This window comes from Apis florea, unplaced genomic scaffold (genome assembly GCF_048593485.1).
Source record: "Apis florea isolate Af1SG1 unplaced genomic scaffold, ASM4859348v1 contig_2350_pilon, whole genome shotgun sequence".
Classification (NCBI taxonomy): Eukaryota; Metazoa; Arthropoda; class Insecta; order Hymenoptera; family Apidae; genus Apis; species Apis florea.
This window is the reverse complement of record NW_028256565.1, coordinates 8,720,633-8,742,488: the sequence shown is the minus strand read 5'-3', so window position 1 is coordinate 8,742,488 and position 21,856 is coordinate 8,720,633. Positions and strand designations below refer to the sequence as shown.

Sequence of the window (21,856 nt, the reverse complement as noted above, 5' to 3'; positions counted from 1 at the left end):
GAGGAAAAGAATAATTTTCTCGCGAAGGGACAGCTTTCGAGCGAATATTCTGAGAGTAGAAACGCAGAAGGGGATGGAATATGGAAACGGGTGTATCGTTATTTCGAGAGGTTACGTGCGCGAAAACTTTGCCCATAAATTGTGGCCGGTTGCGAACACGAGGGAAGAAACAATTGGGAGAGTCGGTGAAAGTCGGTGCACAACACCAGATGGGAAGGGGTGTTTTTTTCGAAAATGGCGCGAGCAGTAACGTGTAAAATTTCAGATGTTGCGGAGGTGCTTGCTGAGTTTGAATGAAATTAATATAAGATTTCTTGTTTTTCTTAGTTTTTTCGATAATAATCGTATGAAGATACGATAATATTTTTATCGTAAAATTGTTTTATAAAGTGTTTATTATATGCTTGCGTGATGTACCAATCGATATGTTTATAATTATTGAAGGGATGACTATTTTTTTTTTTTTTTTTTTGCGAAGATAAAGAGAATATAAGTTCTTAAAAATATGTAGAGAGGCAAAACTTGAAAACTTTAGAAGAATTTCTAAAACAATCATAAATTAAACTAAAAGTAATTGAAACTCTAATGGATTTAATGTATTATGGGGTGATAAAAAGGGAAACTTGTTAAAAAATAGGAGAATAAAATAGCGGTTTAAAAGATGAGGGGAAAAAATGCTTGAGCAAAGAGGCAAAAGGAAATTTAGGTAAAATTGAACTAGAAGCAACGAAAAGAGGAATCGAAGAATCGAAGATGAAAGAAAAATTCAAATTTTTTTCACTCCATTCGTCAATTTTTGCCAAAGAAAAATTCCTAGACGCAGAAATATGCAGATTAACGCGCGACATAGTTAAGAAATGGGTGTCGCGCGACGATTATATTCAAAAATTGCTGAAACTTCGCGAGGGAGGGGATGCTGGTAATCGATTGGGTATGCGAGATGCTCTGACAATTCCGATTGGAATGCAATTGCCGGCTCGATTTAGAAATGATGCCCATACTGGGCTGGATTCCCGGGTTGGCCGCAATTTCGTTATTAAAAAGGAACGCCATCGTAGGTATTTCTCATTTGCGGATGTCCCGATACGTAAAATTTATTCCTCATTATTGGTAAAAAAAAAAAAGAAAAAAAATCAAGACCCATCATTTTTCAAAAAAATACTCTGATCGAAATATTTTCTTATGTCATTCACAGTGACACGGTTATCATCGAATTTTCCAATAAAAAAAAAAAAAAAAAAAATACTGCAACGAAATGGATGAAGAATCCGTTTTTGTTTCGTGATTAGAGAATCACGATTACCATTGTTGAAAGCTATAATAACGGAAGGAAATCGGATCGAAACAACAATTTCCAATTTTCAATTTCAATTTCATCCTGTGGTATCGTGCTTGATTTAAATAATTTAAATCTCTGTAATAATTTAATTTAAAATAGAGAGAGGAATAGACGAGGAGCGATGTAAATATTTAAATAAAGTTAAGCGATAGATGAAATAGACGAATAGGGATGGATGGTTTAGTATTAGAACTGCTTCTAAAGAATAGAGTCGAAAGGGATAATTCGATTTCGATTCTCGTTTGCTTTTGCATAATTTATCGTGTCGTTTCATTAAGGGATGAAAGTGACAGAGAGGAACAGAAACGCGCCTTCGCCGGTTGCAAAGCTATGCAAATATTGCTGGGTGATTAATGCCAACTACTGGTCGAAACACTGCCGCTTCCGCTATGGCAAATATTTATCGTTCGACCTTTAGATCTAATTGTTTAATCGATGGATACGTACTAGATTATATCTCAACATTGCTCCGAGTGTATTCTCTGATATTCACGTAGAGCAATCGTATTGAGAAACGGATGAACGGATTGGACGAAATTGTACTTAATTAAAGTATCGTAATTGACACTTTTTTTAAAAATATTATCGAGCTTCGTTAAAATAATTCTTCTTAAAAGAATTGAAGATACAATTTTCTTCTCTCTGAAATTGGAGAAGAATTCTTGGAAAAGGGAAAGTAGAATCGGGGAATGGAAACTTAGAAAATTGATAAAAGACGTATAAATTAGGCAAGATGTTAATTAAATTAAACGCGTCTTCAAAATTATGAAAATCCTAGTTGTTTTAATTTCTTTTCCTTTTTATCCTATTTAGAGAAAATTATCGAAAAAAATAACACAAAAATGTTTTTAAACTTTTCTAAAGTGTATAATTTCAAAGTAATATAACATAACATTTTTTTCTTTTTTATATTATTATGCAACCGGTTAATTGAATCTATTAAAATTGAAATCTTTTCTGATTCGTCGCGAACTTACATAAACAAGAAAGTTTAATAAGAAAGATATCTCCGGAGAAATCTTAATTGGAGTACTAATATCCTCCTACGTATATAGCAACACCGCTTTCCAGGAAACTTTCCAAGAGAGGTATCAGTCTACATCTACATTACAGATAACGTCCTATTCAAGATCTCGAGGATCTCGTTCTAATTGCGTATCATAATCAGACGTAGAATTATATAATACACGGCAGACAAATATTCTCTTCTGTTTTAATTATTAAAACTTGATTCTCCTCCCGGATATTTTTAATCCTTATTTCGAAAATACTGTCGAAAAATTCTTCTCGCGTGTTTTAAATCGCGCGATTGATTTTTTTGAAAAACACACGGTAACACGTTTGAATTGCAACATTGCCGATTCCATTTTATATATATATCAAATACACTGTATTTCGTTCTGTAGCACTTCATTCTCGAATTTCAGCAAACGCTTCAGTTCGCAATCGAGACTCGAAATCAATCAACGCATTGCTGCAAAACTGTATATCCCAAATAACTTTGCTGTGAAACATTTATTTTTCCACTCTCAACCAGAAACATTTTACGCTGTCTATGCGCTGTCTATTGTCTTTTATCGATATTGCCTGTCGTCGAGGAAAGGCAACTGTCGAACGATCGATATTAAGCAACCCAGATGCGAGAGGAAATAAGAAGATAGAAAAAAAATTATCGTTCTCGAAAATTTTCTCCTTTTATTCCCTTTACAAAGATTTTCGATTTACCTTTGTATATCCATATATATTTTTCTTCCTTACATCCATCTCTCGATTACAATTCTTAAACGCAAAAAAAAAAAAAAAAACACTTTTTTTCCAGATTACGCACTCCACCCTCTACTACACGACGATTTATATTCAAACTCATTCTAAAACCAATTTTCGCGCTTCCCGCGGCCAATGAACTAATCTCCAAGCCTCAATTTTCAATTTCGACAACAAAAGCGACAAAGCTAACGTAAAGCACGTAAAAATGCAGAGAGAGAGAGAGAGAGGGAAAATACGTTCTGCAGAGGTACATAGAATATTAATTAAAACCTAACCATGGCCAAGATCAAACGACGCGCCCCATACCCCATACAACCCCGTACAATCCTCCAACAAAATTTTCGTTTCCAGAAAACGAGGGGTAAAAAAAAAAAAAAAACGAGCCGATGGAACTTCCGACCGTTTCCTCCTCCGGCTGGACTTTCAATTAAAATTTCATCAGTTCGGACTGGAAAGGAAGTGGAGGAAAGAGGAGGAGAAGAGGAGGAGGGTGAAAAATTAATTACGCCGTCGCGTGGCACGGACAAAGGTGCAAACAGGAGGAGATGTAGAGGGCAGGAATCCGCGTAGAAGTCGCGATATGGAGGGATTAATGAACCACTAATCGAGTGGCGGGTCGAAGGTCAGGGTAAATGAAGCGAAGGTAGGGGGCCAGACAAAATAAGAGGAGCATCGATTGAAAAAAAACGCGGCGGCCGCTTGTGAGATCGAACATCAAAGAGGAGGTGTGCACACGTGTCCAATGTTGGTGTTGGCCGGTTGCTGGATCAAACTTATCGCCGTCGGCATTTTGGAATGCTAATTAAAGCAACGGAACACTTTTTCTGTTAATTAAATAGCCGGTGTCTGATTTGAGTTTGATCGGATTCTATTTCAACTTTGAAAATTGTTGTTTCGAAAATTTTGTTTGGATGATCGGAGGTGTGTGCGCGCGCGCGTGTGTGGATCAGGTTTGAAGAAAGTTTCGTTGAAACTCGTTCCATTAATCCTGATCACAATTCATTCGCTGGTCGCAAATTTAAGGGCTTGGCTTCCAACAAGTTTAATTTCTGTGAAACTTTTTTTTTTTACAAATTGCCAAGTAAACAGTTTTTAAATTACTTTTATATCGAAAGGTATTTAATAATATATTTTCGAATCTAACTATGTTCGACCAGTCTCGTTTATTTGGAATATAACAATGCACAATATATTTTTACGTATATAAATAAAAAACGTACGATAACTTAAATTACTCGAGATATCAGAATCTAACTGTGAATCTTCCCTAAATTTTAACTCCTTTGAAACCTATAATTCCCCTACTAACTCTTATATTTTCCAAAAAAAAAAAGAAGAGGAAAAACTTGGATCGACCAAAAGTTCGAAAATCGATCGATTTCTATTTTTTTCCGGAATAGCGAACTAAGAAGGAAGCTCCAAACATCGAGCGAATCGATCGAGGAAACACGAAGAAACATTTGCTTTCACATTTTCTCCAACCTCCTCCTTTCTTTAAAAATCAATCGAATCAACGAGGCGAACGTTTAATTCGCTCGGATATATCGTTAATTTTTGTCGCGCCAGTTTCTTGTTCCCGGCCAATTACATACGAATCGTAATCGTTTACATACGATGCGTTGAACGCGTGCCTCGAGAGATAGTAATTTAACCGTTAAGCCGGGCGCCATGTTCGATTCGAGGCAGGATCCGATCCGGCCTCTTTATCACCGGCATAATTTTGCAACAGTATCTAGGAAGCGGAAGCCGGCACGGTAGAATCCAGTAATTTCGTTGGATGCAGTTTAATCTGGATCGATTCGTGGAAAGCTCTCCTTGTTTCGATCGAAATTTCACTTGGAGGAAATTTATCGATATCCTTTCCTCGTGAATATCGATCGAACAGAATGAACCGTGGTTATTGAAACGTTAATAATAATAATAATTATTCAAATTCGATTCAATTGCGAAAAGAAGAACGATTTTTTCTCTCTTTTTTTTTTATAAATAAAAGTGGGAAAAATAAAATTAATATGTTGATTAATATTATACAAAAGAACGTTTTCGTTATAAATAAAATCGTTACTCGATCGATGTAAAGAGTTAATTTGGGTAAATTTTCTTCACCGCGATATTCGTTACACGGAATCAATGATTCCATTTACGAAAAAGCTTTCGTTTAATCGCGAAATTTCGATTGAACGGAACACAAGAAGAAATTCATTCCTGAATCTTTACAATTACACGTGTAAAAACAACGTAACAACATTTTCCAAATAATCCGATGTATAATCGTACGTAATTAATTGCACGTTGGATTCCGTTTCATCCGATACGTATCGTTCGTTGCTCCATTTGGCTACAGTTAACAAAGAGCAAAATGAATGAACGAGGAAGTTGAACGTGAAACAAACCTGGGAGGAAATCGAGAATAATATCAATTCATTGTCATCAGTCGTCAGTAGCCACTTAACCGTGTTTCCATTAAGGAGCTATCACGAGCCTGCCTCGAAGATATTCTTCGTATTATTTTGGATTCCAATATAGAAGCGACGTTATCGAAGCTCGAAACGAAATTCCGCGAGGATTCGATGAAATTGAATCTAGGCTGGCTCAGATTCGAAATCGAAGGAAGAGACGCAACAAGAGAGCCTTCTCCACGATCCGAGTTGAAATTCTGTAATTTTATCGAGCTCTGCTATAACTTTCAGGAACGAAGAACGAAGGAGGTTCTCGTGACAAGATTGGACAAGCGAGTTAAGAAAAAAATCAAATCGATTTCGTTCGAGTAGATTATAACACGTAGAATTTCTCGGTTTGGAATATTGTAACAAAATTTTAAATCCAATACTAAATGCAATAATGGTTGATCGACGATCGAAATAAATCCGGAAATGATTTGAGCAAAAAGTGTAAAAAACATAGGATAATATTATCAAGAGATAAACGCTAGTAAGTAATTCAGGAAAAAATTTAAGAAAAACTTAAAGATTATCTCTATGATCTCAAGGATAAAAGAAATCAAAAATTTAATTCAAAACTATCTCGATTTTAGCTTATCTAAAATCTTCTCGATCTTTTCAAACACGTAATTATTCGGTAAACGAAAAAAAAAAAAAAAAAGAAAAGAAGAAAATGGTCGCAGTATTATTATATAGAAAGCGTTGTAAGAAAGTCTCACGCGAATTTGGATTATCACGAATGCAGATGGTATCAAGTAAATAAGTTCTCACTCCTTTCTCGCCACTTTTTCGCTCGCGAGTCGAGTTTCCTTTCCAATATTCCACACGATACTCGCTCGAGGAAATTGATATATCCGTCAAGATTCTTTTGTTCGATTATTGAACAAGATTTATTCATCGTTGGAGACTTCTTACGCAAACAATTCACGGTAGAAAAAGAGAATAGAAATAATGAAGTTTGCGAGCAGTAAAAACAAGCTTACGTTTGACGCGTGGAAGACAATGATGTTGTTCATGAAGGATGACGAGTGATAATTGTTTCAATGGAAGATATTCATAAAATAGTAAGAATTTGTTTATCTACATGATTTTTCTAATTTTTATTCATCATTTTTATTCGTGAAAGAAAATATTAATTTTGTATTCGCGGTATGGATTAATTTTGAGATTTGAATTGAAATTTTTAGAAAGAATTTATCGATGAAAAAAATTTGGATACAACTTGTTTTGCGTATTTTCAATTTGCTAATATTATATGAAAAAAGCAGAAAGATTTTTCTATTCTAATATTCGATCTTACACGCAATCTTTTGAAATTAAAAATTTTCTCGTTTCTCGTATTTTTTAAGCTTCGCAACTTGAGTAACTCGAACATCCAGCCAGTTTCATTTCCAACCATTTCGTATGGAAACGCGTCTTAATGTTTGCTTGGAAAAATTTTTATATAAATTTTTCTTCTACTAAAATTTAATTTTGCATAACAGGCGTTTCGAATTAAAAATTTCCTTCATTATTAAAATCTAATAAAACCAACTCGAATAATGTTCGAAAAATTTCAAGATACGAAGAATCTTCAGTTTCAACGCATTCAAAGGAAAAACCTCGAACAAAACTCGTCCCGTTCAGCAACGTTCAAAAAATGTTCAAACCCACCAGAGTCCCCTTAAACGAATTTCTCGTTGCTCTATGAATCTACAACCCTTTAATTCGCTCTTTTCATCCACTCTTCCCGCACAGTTTCGAGCTCTTGGTGTCGAGTAAAAACACCCCGTTCCACCCCTTATACATTAATGATACGATAGAAGTCCAACAGGGACGTTAAATAAAAGAACAGGAAGGGTATATGACGAGGAAAAGAGAGGAAAAATGGAGAAAAAAAGATATATATATATATATATACACCCGTGGACCAAGTGCATTGTACGGGTTTCGACTGGATGGCGTCAAGTGGCCTTGCATGGAGTTACGTCGTCGCCAGGACAACGTGCAGCACTCATTAGCAGGTGTCGTGCTTGTATATTCTCCATTTTTCCAGCTTGCTTCTTCTTGTCGAGTCGAAATCTGAATTAATCGAATGGCGTTGTTAATACGTCGCTTAAAACCGTTTACAACCGTGATGGTTCTAAGGGGTTGCATTGCAGAACGCCTGTTTCTAATGGAAAATCATTGGAAGTGTTTTTGAGAATGATGGTGTTTTGTGGTGGATGTTATGTTGTTACGTTGAGAAAGTGAAAAAAAAAAAAAAAAAAGAGTGATGAGAATATTTTGTGGTATGGAATTGTCTCTTTTGAGTTGAGAAGATGGATTATTTTATTTGGAGGGAATTAAATGTGTTGGAAAAGTAGGGGAAGTGGAGCGTTTTATTTGAAAGGAATTGAATGTGAAGAGACTATTCGATAATTCATAGTGAGTAGATAATGTAAATAAGGTTGGAATATAATTTAACATAAGCCAGGGAAACAAGGGTAATGGAATATTCAAGAAAATTAAAAGTAATTTATCAGAATTTAAACTTGGCTAATTTTCTCGATATCATAACAGGTCTATATTATAATTTCTTCAGAATTAGCCAAATATACGATTGATTTCCAAACGCATTTTTTTTTTTATAAATAACATTTCTTTCGAACGATAAAATTCTAATTTCTAATCTCTTTTCGAAATATTCAAATTATTTCGCTCGAGGTGAATCGTTTCATATCGAGAACAGTGAAATAAAAAATTCAAATTCGTGACTTGAACGAAAATCGTTCAAAAAGGTGATGATTTTAGCTGCAAAAAAAGAAACAGGTCAACGAGGGCGCTATTACTTTTATTCCTAGTAGAATATTTCAATGGAATTTTTGAAATTTCGAAAGGATTAATGCTTCTCGTGTTCTCATCTGTATCTTCGTTTCACAAGCTATACTCTATAGTCTATAATAGAAGAGATATTCAAATTACTGGGTTATACACCGCAACTATACTTTAGGGGATGATTTTACAAGAAAAGGTAAGTCAGAGAATATAAAGTAATTTTTTCATCGATTATGTATGTATAGTCTCATCTGTGGCTTGGCTCTTGCGACAATCTATTCGTTCCATTATGCATATTTATGACAAAAAAAGAAAAAGGAAGAATTAGAAAAGTGCTTATCGATGTAAAACTGCTTGAAATTATTCTAAACAACTCCGTATCCGATGAATTTTTAATTTACTTCTATCTCTCCACCCTTTCATATTGCCAAGTTTCCGAATTTTTGAACACTATATCACAGACTATCCAAATATTCTTTTCACTCTTTATTATACGGATCTCCAAGTTTCAAAAATAAACAAGCATTTAATATTAACAATTATCGAAAACAAAACAAAATTGAATCATTTTCTCCAAATCGTCTCTCTTAATTAATTCCTCGAATGAAACATTTATATTTTTCCTATTCATGGATAAAGAAATAAATCAATACACAAATAAGAGGAAATAATTTTCTAATATTCACCCACAATTAACATTGCGATCGAGACGAGGCTCGGTCGTCGTTCCCCCCCATGAAACTGTGCCCCGCCTCGCGGAACAAACGATTTTCCGATAATCTTTTCGCGCCGTGTAAGTTTCAATGGCATCCCGTATCGGCGTGTAAGCAGCCTGATGCACGGTTATTTGAATGGGAGGCTGGCGTGGCGCAATGAACGCGGAGTCGACGTTTCGGCAAAAGGGTCGTTCGTCGTTCGCATATACATGCACGCGTGCATAACCGATCCCTTGTCAGAAACTTGACGCGAGTTCTCGTGCAAGACAGATTCGAATATGCCTCTTTTCTTTTTTTTTTTTTTTCCTGCTCGTCTACAAACGCGATCCATCTTTCCACCGTCATCCGGGCGAAATGCTCCTCGTCGTGGCACGTGTGACGAGTTTTCACGTAACGGGGGATGGTCGAGGTATTCAGGAACTTTGGTATTCGAAGGGATGACGGGCGGAAAGGGAAGTAAATTTGGGAAACGTTCGTGGAGATTGATGTATTCGATACTTGTTGGAATGACGTGGAAGAGAAAGAAATTTGAAGATCATTTTTTATCTTTTCTTTTTTTTTTGTGAAACAGAATAGAATAATAATTGGATGAATACATGAAAACGTAGAGGAAGGAATATTAGTAGACTTTCGATATTCGATTGTTAATAATAATCGAGAGTTTTGTTATTCGAACCGTCACGAATGTAATTCATTGAATATGTTACATTCGTGGATATACGTGTGTTTGTACACGTGCATGACATGTTATATATGAAAACGAGATGCAAAATATTCCGTTTTTAGAAAATAAGACAAATTTCTCTGCAATATTCCCCCGTATTCTTTTTCCTCGCAAAATGACGGATTTGCATGAACAAACGTCGTCACGTTAGTGCATAAAAAGATTCCCCTTCAAAATTTCTGTCGTTCGATCTCGAGAATAATCCCTGTATATAATCAGCGATATTTCTCGCGATGGGTCGCACCGAATTCGTAGGAACACGCGTTTGAAACATTTTCCAATCCCTGGCAGAAACTCGGTTACTTATTTCCAAACTGTTGAACCCGCCTCGAACTTGTGCGGTTCGTTTTCGATTGGAACGAGCACCAGACCATTCCATCCAGCCGACGACCAGGAGGACCCCATAACTACTTCCGCCGAGTTGCGGGCAGAGAGCGCATCAAGGCGGACGTTCGCAACGCTCCCTGATCTTTGAAACGGTTGCAAAACGACGCCGGTGCACAATTTACGCGCGAACGAGTCTGCTTTCCCCTTTGATTCCCCGTTTTCTTCTCAATATTGCCCGGATATATTTGTATATACATTTGGTAAATAGAATATTGAAATTGCGCCATTGGAAACTGTGTGTGTGTGTGTGGATTTTTACGCGTTTATTGTGAAAATTTAAATGCAGGCGCGATATACGTGAAATATCGAAAATATAATACGATTCGAATGGTTGGCTACTTGTCGTAAACAACTTTGAATAATTAACCAAACTCGAAAACCTTAAATATATTTGAACGTAATTTTTGAATAAATTATTCTTAAAGATTAAAGATAAACATTCGAGCGATCGTTTGAGTAATCGTCGAAAAGACGATTCTTAAAAATAATTAAATACACAAAAGTGGTAGACACTTATTCTCATGAAACTAATTCTCTAAAAGATCAACTAAATATTAAACCTTCGAACAATGAATTCTCAGGGGCTGTTATAACAGACTTGATCCTATTAAGTAAATTTACCAGCAACTCTATCTAAAGCAAGTTCGCGCTTTATCGTTGGACGAAATGGAAAGTTGGATTAAATCAAACGATGCAGATCGATTTTCTTATGCTGCGGAAAATCTTGTCGAAAAGTCAATTTTTAAGCGATTTTTAACAACACGCGTCGCATTATTTTCTCTGCCTCGTTTCGAAACAATCATGATCGATCATGTGTATTTAGCTTTATTTCCGATTTTCTTTCGATTTACCGTTGGACGACAAGATTCATTAGACAAAGATTCATTATTAATAATGAACGAAGCGACGTAACTTCAATTTTCTTGTTGCATTCTGACGAGAAACGACGAGATGAATTATTAAAGCACGTTTACGTGGTTTTGGCAACAAGACAGTTCTATCCTTGAACGTTAAATGCTCTTCTTCGGGAATCGTATCGACGAATAATTGAAAATGAATAATTGTTGTGTCTGAATCAATAATTTTACGCTCAGGAATTTTCTCCATTAAATAGGAATACGTGAGATACGTCTGTAGGCGTATACAGTCAATCGCAAAAGTATTCGTGGAGGTATTTATTTTTCAACGAAGTTTATGTATTTTGGAAATTTTTATTAAAAATTTTTCTACGGAATAATTTCGATGGAAAATTCCTTGAGCGCGGCGAGATCTCAATTTTTTTTTCAACTGGAATTGTATTTTTTACAACATCAGAGCATTAAAACTCGAATATTTCGTGTTTTTCACCTATTTTGAATCATTGGGAAGGCAACACTTAAAATTCTAATTAATTTTATTTCTTCCAATCACATTAATAAATGTGACGTCCATTATGATCTACAAATTCAATAATTATTTCTTTGTACCGATGAGGCAAGTTTTGAATTGAAAATTTGAAAATAACACCGGACTCTTTAGAAAATCAGGAATATTCTTCAGATGAGATTTTTGCGTCGATGGTACCGGTTCATTTTAACACACAGGGAAACAACGTTTATGACGAAGCAACGGTTGTCGACGAGGGAACTCGTTTTAAAACTACATTAATTAAGCCGACTTTTAATTTGATATTTCCACGTTTCACCCGTTTCATTAAATTTCTTCTGCACCGGCGAAAAACATGTCCACGTGGAACAAGCTATAGCACGGTGCAAGATACTCTTCACTCGTACATCTCTTTACAATTTTAACGCGTTCATTGTGTTCACACGTTCACTCTTCGAACGAATAATTCTCTACATGTAAAAATATTTCCTCTGTGTTCGCGATTTTATCGTGCAAGCTTCCTTTCCTTTTTTTTTTTTCTTGAAACAAAGAAACAGACTTCGCAACACGAAAACTTCGTCATTAGATTCGCAATTCCTGAAATTCATAAAAAGTTTCGAACGAAAGGACGAGGGTAACAATATAAAAGTTTGCAACGCGAGAAAATTCATTAGATTTGAAATTTTTAAAATCCGTAAGAATCCAAACTCTGTGAAAGATCTTTGAAAAGTTGGCAGCGCGAAAAGTTCGTTTCAAAATTCCAAAAAATTTTTATAACAATTCATTTTTATAACGACGGGAATAAATAAAAGATACTGCAAAAATACTTGGGATTCGCGAATTCTTTCACAAGCATCTAACAATCGATAATAGCTTCGAAAATTCAATTATCCCCAATTATCCCCTCCACGAAACAAATATATATATATAAAAAAAAAATCACGGAATAGTTTACAACGGATTCAACGAGAGGTCGAAACTGAGGAGGAGCGCGATTTGATTTTGTCGTCGAAGATTGAATTCCCGTGATGAAACGTGGAGGAAAAAAGGTGGAACACGAGGCGAGCGTCTCGAGACGACTGAAGGCTCGCGATGAAATTGAACGTCGAACATCGCGCGTTTATCCCACCCTAAAACTCATGGACCTTTGTTACTCCGCCGCCCTGGAGTCGAGAGACTCTCGATACGGGGGAGAAAAAATCCATCTTCGCGTCGCGACGCGAATTTCCTCCACGCGATATGAAGTCTCGAGCGTGCGCTGATTACGCGTCGCTCGAAGGATTTCGCCTCGGATGATAGAATTTTTCCCGGATCGCCACGTTTGTTGTGCAAGATTTCGAGATTTTCCTTTCCGATGGAATGTATTTATTTAAAGATTTTAAACGAGAGAAGAGAGAAATTATCGGAGGGTTAATTTTAATTTACGCGGATAAAGGGTAAACGTTTCGCTCTACCTGTTATTAAATTATGTTAATTATATCACAGTTAATTACATTACCTGTTAATAACTATGTAAATAAAATATTGGCTCGCCTTTAGAGAATGGTTAAATATCTGATGAAAAAGGAAAAGAATCTTTCAAATTCCAAATGCACTATCGATCTGCTTAACTCTAACTAATATTTCTAGAAGAAAAAAAAAAAAAAAAAAGAAAAATAAAATATCTATTATCCTTGATAAATCGAGAGGGAGCTCGACCTTCTGCAGATTTCGAAATCCAAGTTTTCTGCTGGTGAAGCAATTTCACGAGAATCGGGAAGAAAACAGATTCGTCTATCGGAGGGGAAGTATGAGTTAAGGAGGTGAACTCACCGGCGCAGCTGTATCCATTTTTATGAAGGATGTACCCGTCCTTGCAATCGCACTCGTACATCCCATCGTGAAGCTCGTAGCAGAGTTGCTCGCAGGGAGACCCGTGGCCGCATCTACCTGCAATGCAAGCCAACAAGTTAGAAGCTTATTCGGGGCGGGGCGAGACAAACGAGGAGGGGGGATAAAACGAAAGAGGAATGCATATAATGCGCGTGGTCCCTCGCGATACGTTCCACTTTCGAAGGGCGGAGATCTCTCGGGCATCGAATTTATTTTACCTTTTCTTATTTCGAACGGGATTGAAAGTTTCGAAAAGATGAGGCGATCGTTCCTTAGAAAATTAAACCGCAAAATTATTTCTATCCGAAGATTGATAATAAGTGTGGGACGAGTTATTTAACACTTATTCGTAAGTTTTGACGGAATTTTAATTGTGAATTTATTTTTTCTTTGATATTGATTTTTAATTGATGAATTCAACTTTTATTTTTTTTACAGAATGTTGAATGAAGGAGAATTATAATCTTTGAGTAATTACATTAAATTCACGATGAAATATTTTCCATTGCGAAGGAATGAAACGTGAGAAGCGAGTGACAAAAATTAGTTGAATAAAGAAAAAGAGGGTAATTAAAATTCCAACGAATTTCAATCCGCTCGCTACAAAAAAAAAAAAAATAAATAAAATCGAAAAATATCTAGCAAAAGCACGGTCGAAAGATAAAAGTTCACTAAAAATTCCCGCTTCGATAAACAATGTAACCCAACTCCGTACGTAACGTCCACCCCATATCCAGTTCACGTTAATCCTATTTCGACGAATTGAATTTAAGACGAGTCTAGAATTCACGATCCGCGTGAACACGCGCGGGGAGAAGACGGCCACCGTGGCGAGGGCAATAAAGGTCGAAGGTTGGATCGACGACGATCGTCGAGGAAATTGTAATCCTGCAGGAAGTTCGCGGTCGAGATGTGAATTATTCCGGTGTTGGTGGGCGTCGATCGTTGAAAATCCTTAAAGCGCGAGGAGAGGGAGCGACGCTGAGCCAGCGTTTCGACGCGGAATAATTCAAAGGTAAATGAACCGGTTTCTCCTCCTCCGACTCATGGCTTGCATAGCCGAGGAGGAAGAGATCGTCGAGATTTATCTTACCCCTCCGAAACACCGCGCGATTTAATAAATTCGAGATGGACCGCTCGATTATTAGGGCTCTCCTCTGAATTCAGGATCGGTAATTTCGAATTGCTGATTGCCGTTTGTTCCTTGATTGGTAAGCAAAATTTGGTAATATCGGTTTTATGGAACGTTGTTCAATGTCTTTGTCCAATGATCTTTTTTTAAGGATGTAATTCGGATAGATCGGTTGTATATCAATCAGTTTTTGAAATGATCGTTGTCATTTTATAAAGAAATTTCAAACTATTAAATGATTAAAATTCCTGCAACGTTCCCCCCCCCCCTTCGATCTTAAAGATAAAATGGCACAGGTAATTCTACGAATTTCCTATATAATTTGATTCGAGCCATCAGAAATTTCAGAAATTCTGTTTACAAGATTTTTGCCCGGCTTTCACATTGTTTCCCCGGGATCGGGGATGGTCCACGATGGTTCTCCATTACGATCCCCGTCCGGGTGGATTTATTCGAAAAGTCTGGGCCACGTAAATGCGCCATAAATCCGCGAAGTGAAGAAAAATGGATCATTCGCCGACTGCGGCGCGGAGTCAACCCCCTTTCACTCGCATCCCTTTCACGTTTTTACGGCCCCTACATTGAAATAACTTTCGTTATTTACCACCTTTCGTCTTTCGCTACGCTCGCATAATAAATAACGATAAATAACCCCAAAACTTTCCACGAATCATGGTTGATGGAGCGTTGCGGAAATGATTTAAAATTGATCTTGATTAAAAATGGTATACACGTGTGTTCGAAACGATCGATATTTCTGAAACCGTCGTGGATTTATTTTCGGTTAATTAAAATTCGCGATGCGGAAGATGGAAAGTGTTGCGACTCGAGCGTGAAAATAATTTATGATTAACAGTTTCGGTTAACATTAAATTCGTGCAAAGATTCGAGGATTTGGATGTAAACGTTCTTTCGAAAATTGGTATTTTTGCCTCGAACAGCAAACTTCCAAATAATATTCCAAATAATAGAATTCCAAGCTCCATCTCGTGTTAACAATTCAATCAAAGAAGAATTTCTATATAACGAAAGTTTGTGGATAAAGAGATAAAATAATTAATTAATTAAAATTGCACCACGCAAGGAAGAGAAGAAACTAGTTCAAGTTTTATTCGAGACTCCTAATCGTTTCCAACCTAATAACTTCTCAACATTCTTTCGAAAAAAAGAAAAGGAAAACACAGAATTCGTGAATTTTAACAAAAAAAAAAAAAAATTCACAACATCAAGAAGCTCGTTAACCACAAAACTGTTTCAAAAAAGAAAACACGAGAAGCAACCCCCCACGCGTCGTTTCCACTTTTTAATCCTCTTCACGTATTAAAATCCACCCAAGAGGATCGCATTCTCGCGTTAAGAAGTCACGAGTTGGAAGAGAAAAGCCATAAGGCAGAAAAAAACGATACCGAGGCGAATGTTTCACACAGGGGTTGGTGTGTACCCTCATTTTCCCAACGAAAAAGGAGAAAAAAGAAAAGAAAACGACAAGGAAATATGTGATTACTTTTACGCGTTCCACCGGCAACATTTTCGGAGATTACTCCCTTAAATTCCGTGTCACGCCATTCTTCTCCTCTCCCCATTGTCTCTCCCCGCGTTCTCAAACACTTCCACTCGCCCGCCTATCGCCCCGTTACCCACCTCCCCCCGCTCTGTGAATCCGTCTCCTCTCGAATTCGGGCAAGGTCCAGAAAAGAGGCGGAGAAACTGGGCCGGATGGCAACAACGAGATCATTGTCAAGGAAGAGTGTTTCGCGGTAAACGCGGTCTTACAGCTACGAACGTTTATATTGGACGAAATTTTGTTGCTTCGATGCAATTAGAAATTGTTAATTATAACCTTGTGTTCCTCGTGTAAATAATTAATTTTCCCACTTCCGAATCTTATTGAAAATAGAGAAACGAATATTTATACACTTAATAACAATTACACAATGAACTTTATATACAAATCACAAAATTAATATCTCCACAACTGGCAGAATGATCTTTTACGTAAAAATTAAATCAATCATTACGTTTGCAAAATTACATTTAAATTTATAATATAATGCTGTTATTAAATTAATCGATTAAAGAGACGATGTTTACACTTGCAATTCAATTACAAACTACAAGCCGTTGATGAAGAATTAGATGGACTGCTGTTGTACGAACGGGTTGTAATCATGTACACGTTCTTCGATAGATTCATAGGAAAATTTCACTGTGTCGACGAAGGAAGTGAACCGGTTCTACTTCGCGGGGACAATTTCGCTGTAATCACGAAGGTGGAGGGATTCTCATTCATTAGGATAATTAACGTCAGCGGCGTCGTCACTCGTGCCAAGTGCTTCCATTATTCCCACGTGTGAGAAATATCGTGTAAACGCCTCGAAACTTTCTCCCCCTCCCTCGTGTGTGCATTCGTGACCCGCATTCCGCCTCGAGAAGGTCTTTGCAGGAAAACTGGGGAACGCAGTTTTTTGTTTTTTTTTTTTTTTTAGGAAACACGAAAATGAATAATAGAAGAGGATTATAACGTTGGTCGACGCTATGGGGTTGTATTTTGTGGTTTTAAATTTATGGAAGAGGGTAACAAGCAAAAGAGAGATTTGGAATTTTATTCGAAACCGTTCGTTTCAGCCGATTGAATTCTAATTGAATTTTCGAAATATCCGGGAAAAGTTTAAGATTAATCAACGTTGATTAACGTGATGGGGGTAGTTGAAAAATTGGAATAATGAGTTTCATCAAAATTGTTCTAATTTACTTTTATCTGAGGAAAATCGAAAGTTGGAGTTGTAATGTTACCCTAGTTAATCGAAGAATCGAAATGCATGGATGATTGAATTTATAGAAAGAATAACAGGAGGAATTTGAAAATAGAAATTAAATTTTAAAATTCGCAGCAAGAAAAGGACACAGTTTTCGACACAGTTATTGCAATTAGATTTTTTAAAAATTCTAAACTGGATAATAGTGGAATCGATAAAGAACAAATAATTTTGCGCAATAAGAATATTTTATCATTATGCTTATACTTGTTTACGAAGAATAACAATTATATAAATTTCAAGTCTAGAATTATTATTAATTAATTGATTACGTATTCTCAAATATATAGCCATTAAGGTTATAATGGAACATTTTTAATTACGACGAAAAAATTACGATAAAAGAAACTGATGGAACGGGAATAAAAAGAACTAATGGAATCCAATAATTCTTTATATTCTCACGGAGCACTGTACTTTGCATCGCTACCGCTTATATTAAAATATTACCGTGAACTAAATTTGCTCCTACGATTTAGAAGTGCCACTTCTTTCAACTCTTCCCAGATGCTATAAAATGGTACGAGCACTCAGAGACACCATATTTAGTTACACAAAGACGAAGTTTCATCGTACCATATCTTTTTTCTCTTTGTCTTCTTTTTTCCTTTTTACACTCGTATCTCGAAGATATTTATTATCGTTTGAATTTCACAGTCTCTACAATTGTAAAAGATATTCATACTCGTGATTAAGCGATCTCGAAAAGTACGTGAAATAAAAATTAAGAAATAAAAAGGGTTTCGAAAGAATCTCTTTCGAGAAATTCTATTACGAAATTATTACAAGATTCTATTATATCGAGATAGATAAAATTTTGACAAAATGTACATAATCCGGGATAAGATGAAACTCGATCGAAGAAAGGATTCAAATGTTCGAGTTTACAATACCAAATTGTGAGATAGCGCGCAGAGTTCCGGGGCAAGCACTGGAAAGGTTTCAGGGATTGCAAAGGCCTCGATGGAAAGGTTTCACGGTTGAGGGGGAAGCTTCTGGGAGGTTAGCCGGAGGCAACTCTTATCCAGAGACTTTAAGAAATTCAATGACAATATCTCTTGAAATCTCCTAAGTTTCCCGTGCAGTATATATTATGGATACTAAACTGTCTAAATTGTCCTAAATCGAGATGATATCCTCGAATAATCCTAAATATCCCGACGCCTGAAAACATCCTAGAGATGTTTGCTTAGCATCCCCAGATATCGTAATATCCTCAGACATCTTTGGAAACCAAGCTCCTCGATACTTTGGCGAAACCTTTGAAAGGCCTCAAAGCCTTTTGATCGCGTACAATAATTAAAGTCCATTGCACTGGAATGATTAAATCGAGATCTGCTTCAGCGACATGTCTCTGCAGAATCCTCTTCGTTCGACAGTTTTTCAATATAATCCGTATATTAATCTTACTTTATATATAAGTTTAATAATATTAATCCAATAGAAAGTGAAATTTTTTTCGAGACTCAAAAAATTTATTCCACGTGTGTATTTCTGTATCTGTACGTAATCGAGATAGTCTATCGATTCTCTCTCTCTCTCTCTCTCTCTCTCTCTGTCAAAGTTCGTTCTCGATCAATCTGTACATCCAGAATCGTCTGTATCGGATCCTATGAATTTAGAATTATTGCTATCGCGTACCCAATGTCCAGCATCTGTCGCGTCAGTCAATCGACAAGACCCCGGTCGTTTATGCCGAGTCCCGCGGGACCGAAATTGGTCATATCGGCTATCAACAGCCCGAAATCGTATGTATTGAATCTCAAAGTTGCACGAATGTTCGCATCCCTCGAGTCGTGAGCCCTGTTACACTCCGAACTCAAAGCACCGGAATTCGCAAATACCAAATTCGTCTCTATCGTTTCAAAAATTCGTAATTATTTCTCCGACAACTTCGTTCAATTAAAGATTAATTCAAAGGTAATTTTTTATTTAATCGATGCCACGAAACTTGCTAATAAATTGGGATATCTCGAGGCTAATTTCAAAAGCTTTAAGGTAGAAATAAAGAGAAGATTTTTTTCATTATACAAAGAGTCTACGGTACAGTTTTTATTCTCACTTAATATTTTTATTAGTCCAAGAGTTTACGAGTCAGTCGAGTTTAAAGGATAGAGAGAGAGAGAGAGAGGGGCAAGCGTGGCAAGAGGTGCAATGGATGTGTTGATTAACCCACATTAGCCTAGTGACACGCGTGTAAACGCGCCCAAAGCTGCTCCAGTTGTGTCGCCTAACTCGTAATGAGACGTTCTGCGCAGGAATCTGATTAATAGGCTCGGCAACAAGAATGCGCATACATCTTTATTAGACGACGTTTTAGCGATAATGATGATGCATCATCGAAGAGATTAGTAGCCTTCGATCTACATCAATGCAAACTTCTGTCGTTCGAATAAAAATATATTTGGAGGATCCTTTTGCTTCCATATAAAATTATAAGTATTTTAAGGTTTATTTTAAGGTAAGAAACTATTTTTCACTATTACTTTATAGATTATTCACGGATAACGGATAAATGGTAATATTAAACTTTCAGATTCGATTTACTTTCCAATGATGACAATATTTTTTTCCATTTCGTTCATAAAAAAAATTGTTGCTTTATGTTCAAGAAATACTAATAAACCGTCCATAATAATGATTTGATTTGATCGAAAGGATGGAAAGAGAATTATCGATCAGATAGGAAAATCAATTTCAAAATTCTCGATTCGACAGAAATAATCAAATCGGAGTAGGAAAAATAATCGCGAAGAGGGAAGAAACTTTCAATCTTTCGAATGGGTTGACATCATGACGAATCAATCCCAATGCGCATCGAAAAGAATCGAACAGCCGACGACATGTTCCGTGAAATTTATATTCCCCATAATTTTCACGCTCAACGACCAGTTTCGCTGAAACTGAAAAATGTGAAAAAGCAAAAGTGGCAGCGAAACACGAAAATCGAAGAGGAATCGAACGAGGGGAGAGAAAAGTATTTTCGTGGCTCTTTAAAAAAGCATAAATAACCATTAAAGGCTAAACAGATTTTCATACATGGATAAATAAAGTTATTTCTTGATATTTAATAATTGAAATTTTAAAAGTACATCGTACACTTTTTGGATCAAGTTAATCAATTCACGATAATCAATTTACACAATTTTCACTCCCTCTCCAAATTCCTTTAAAATGTAAAATCCAATCGGGGATGAATATCGATGCAAAATCGTTTCGCGATTACACTTCTAATCGGGAAGAATCTCTCACGCACAACAGGGATGAAAGGAGCGGAAGAAATATAAACTGAAGGAGTACAAGCATGAAGAGAGGAGGGGAAGATACAACAAACAAACATGGTGGACGTGTAGAGAGGAAAGCCGATCTGCCTCTTTACGAGGGAACAAATTCCGGATCGCATCCGTAAATACGGGTTCCGATTTCCATCTCCGGGGTTTATCGCGGTACACGAAGTTGCCTCGGGGTCGAAAGCCACTCTAACAATAAGTCCACGATCCGTCCCCGGTTACTCCATTCCATTTAGATTGGCCGGCAATGGTTTCTCGTGAAAATCGGCGGAGGGAAACTTCGATCGTTCCGTTCGGCGAATCTTTTATCCACCGCGAAATGATCGGCGAATTTTCGAAGGGGGGAGGGGATGATGGTGGGTCCATTGACAGATTTGGAGGGGAGCTCGGTTTCGAATGGAATTTTATGGGGAAGAAAATCGATCGGTGCCGAGATTCGAGGAATTTCATCGGTTGGAGGGAAATGCACGGTGATGAAGGGGCATCGTGCTCGAGGAAATGTCTACCGCGCCGCTTCCGCCGGATATTTGACTAGTTTGTCCCAGTTCTTCGCGATGCCTGGTGGAAGGAACGCGGCGTACGTGCCCTCGCATTCGATATTTCTTGGTATTTTCTTGGAGAGGTTCGATAGGGAGGGGCGTTTGATTCTCGGCGATATCGGATTATAAATAGAAAAATTACGGGTTCGTATTGGATGCTCGTTGATCGGTTGAGGAGATGATATTGGAATGAAAATAATTTTTTTAATTTCTTTCACATTCTTTTTCTCTCTTTGAATCAAGGATTTATTTCGTTCTTTTTTCTTATACATGTTGCAACAAAGGTATTGCTGTTTATTCATTGTTGCTTCGGAATTGAAAAACTCACAAACACTTTAGCTTCGAAATTGTGATATTATCGTCCCTTCGAAACATTGTTAAATTATTTCATCGCGCCATAAAACGACTATGCCGAACATATTTCGCAGATCAACGAGAATCCAATAATAGTAATAAAAACAAACGTAGAAAATCTGATTTATCGAGATATGGCTCGAGCACAGGAGATTATGTACATTCCAAAGTTCAACGGCCTCCACGCTAAAGCGTTACCATCCTACGTTCCTCCGCGTCAGTACATCTCATCCCTTATCTTTAAACTATTCCAACGAAGAGGAATTGAATCTTCCGAAGGAGACTGAAACGAAAATGCAAAAGATCGTTGCGCGAAAA

The 21,856-nt window shown here is 36.8% G+C and overlaps 1 protein-coding gene across 2 annotated transcripts in view; it reads right to left on the bottom strand.

Moving 5' to 3' along the window:
- LOC100869438 (EGF like, fibronectin type III and laminin G domains protein pikachurin) overlaps positions 1-21,856 on the bottom strand; it is a 178,255-nt gene that overhangs the window by 118,139 nt on the left and 38,260 nt on the right. For both annotated transcript variants that reach the window (XM_012490752.3, XM_003696280.4), the window contains exon 3: positions 13,348-13,464. In XM_012490752.3, the coding sequence (XP_012346206.1) occupies positions 13,348-13,464 (117 nt within the window). The remainder of the gene's footprint in view (positions 1-13,347; positions 13,465-21,856) is intronic.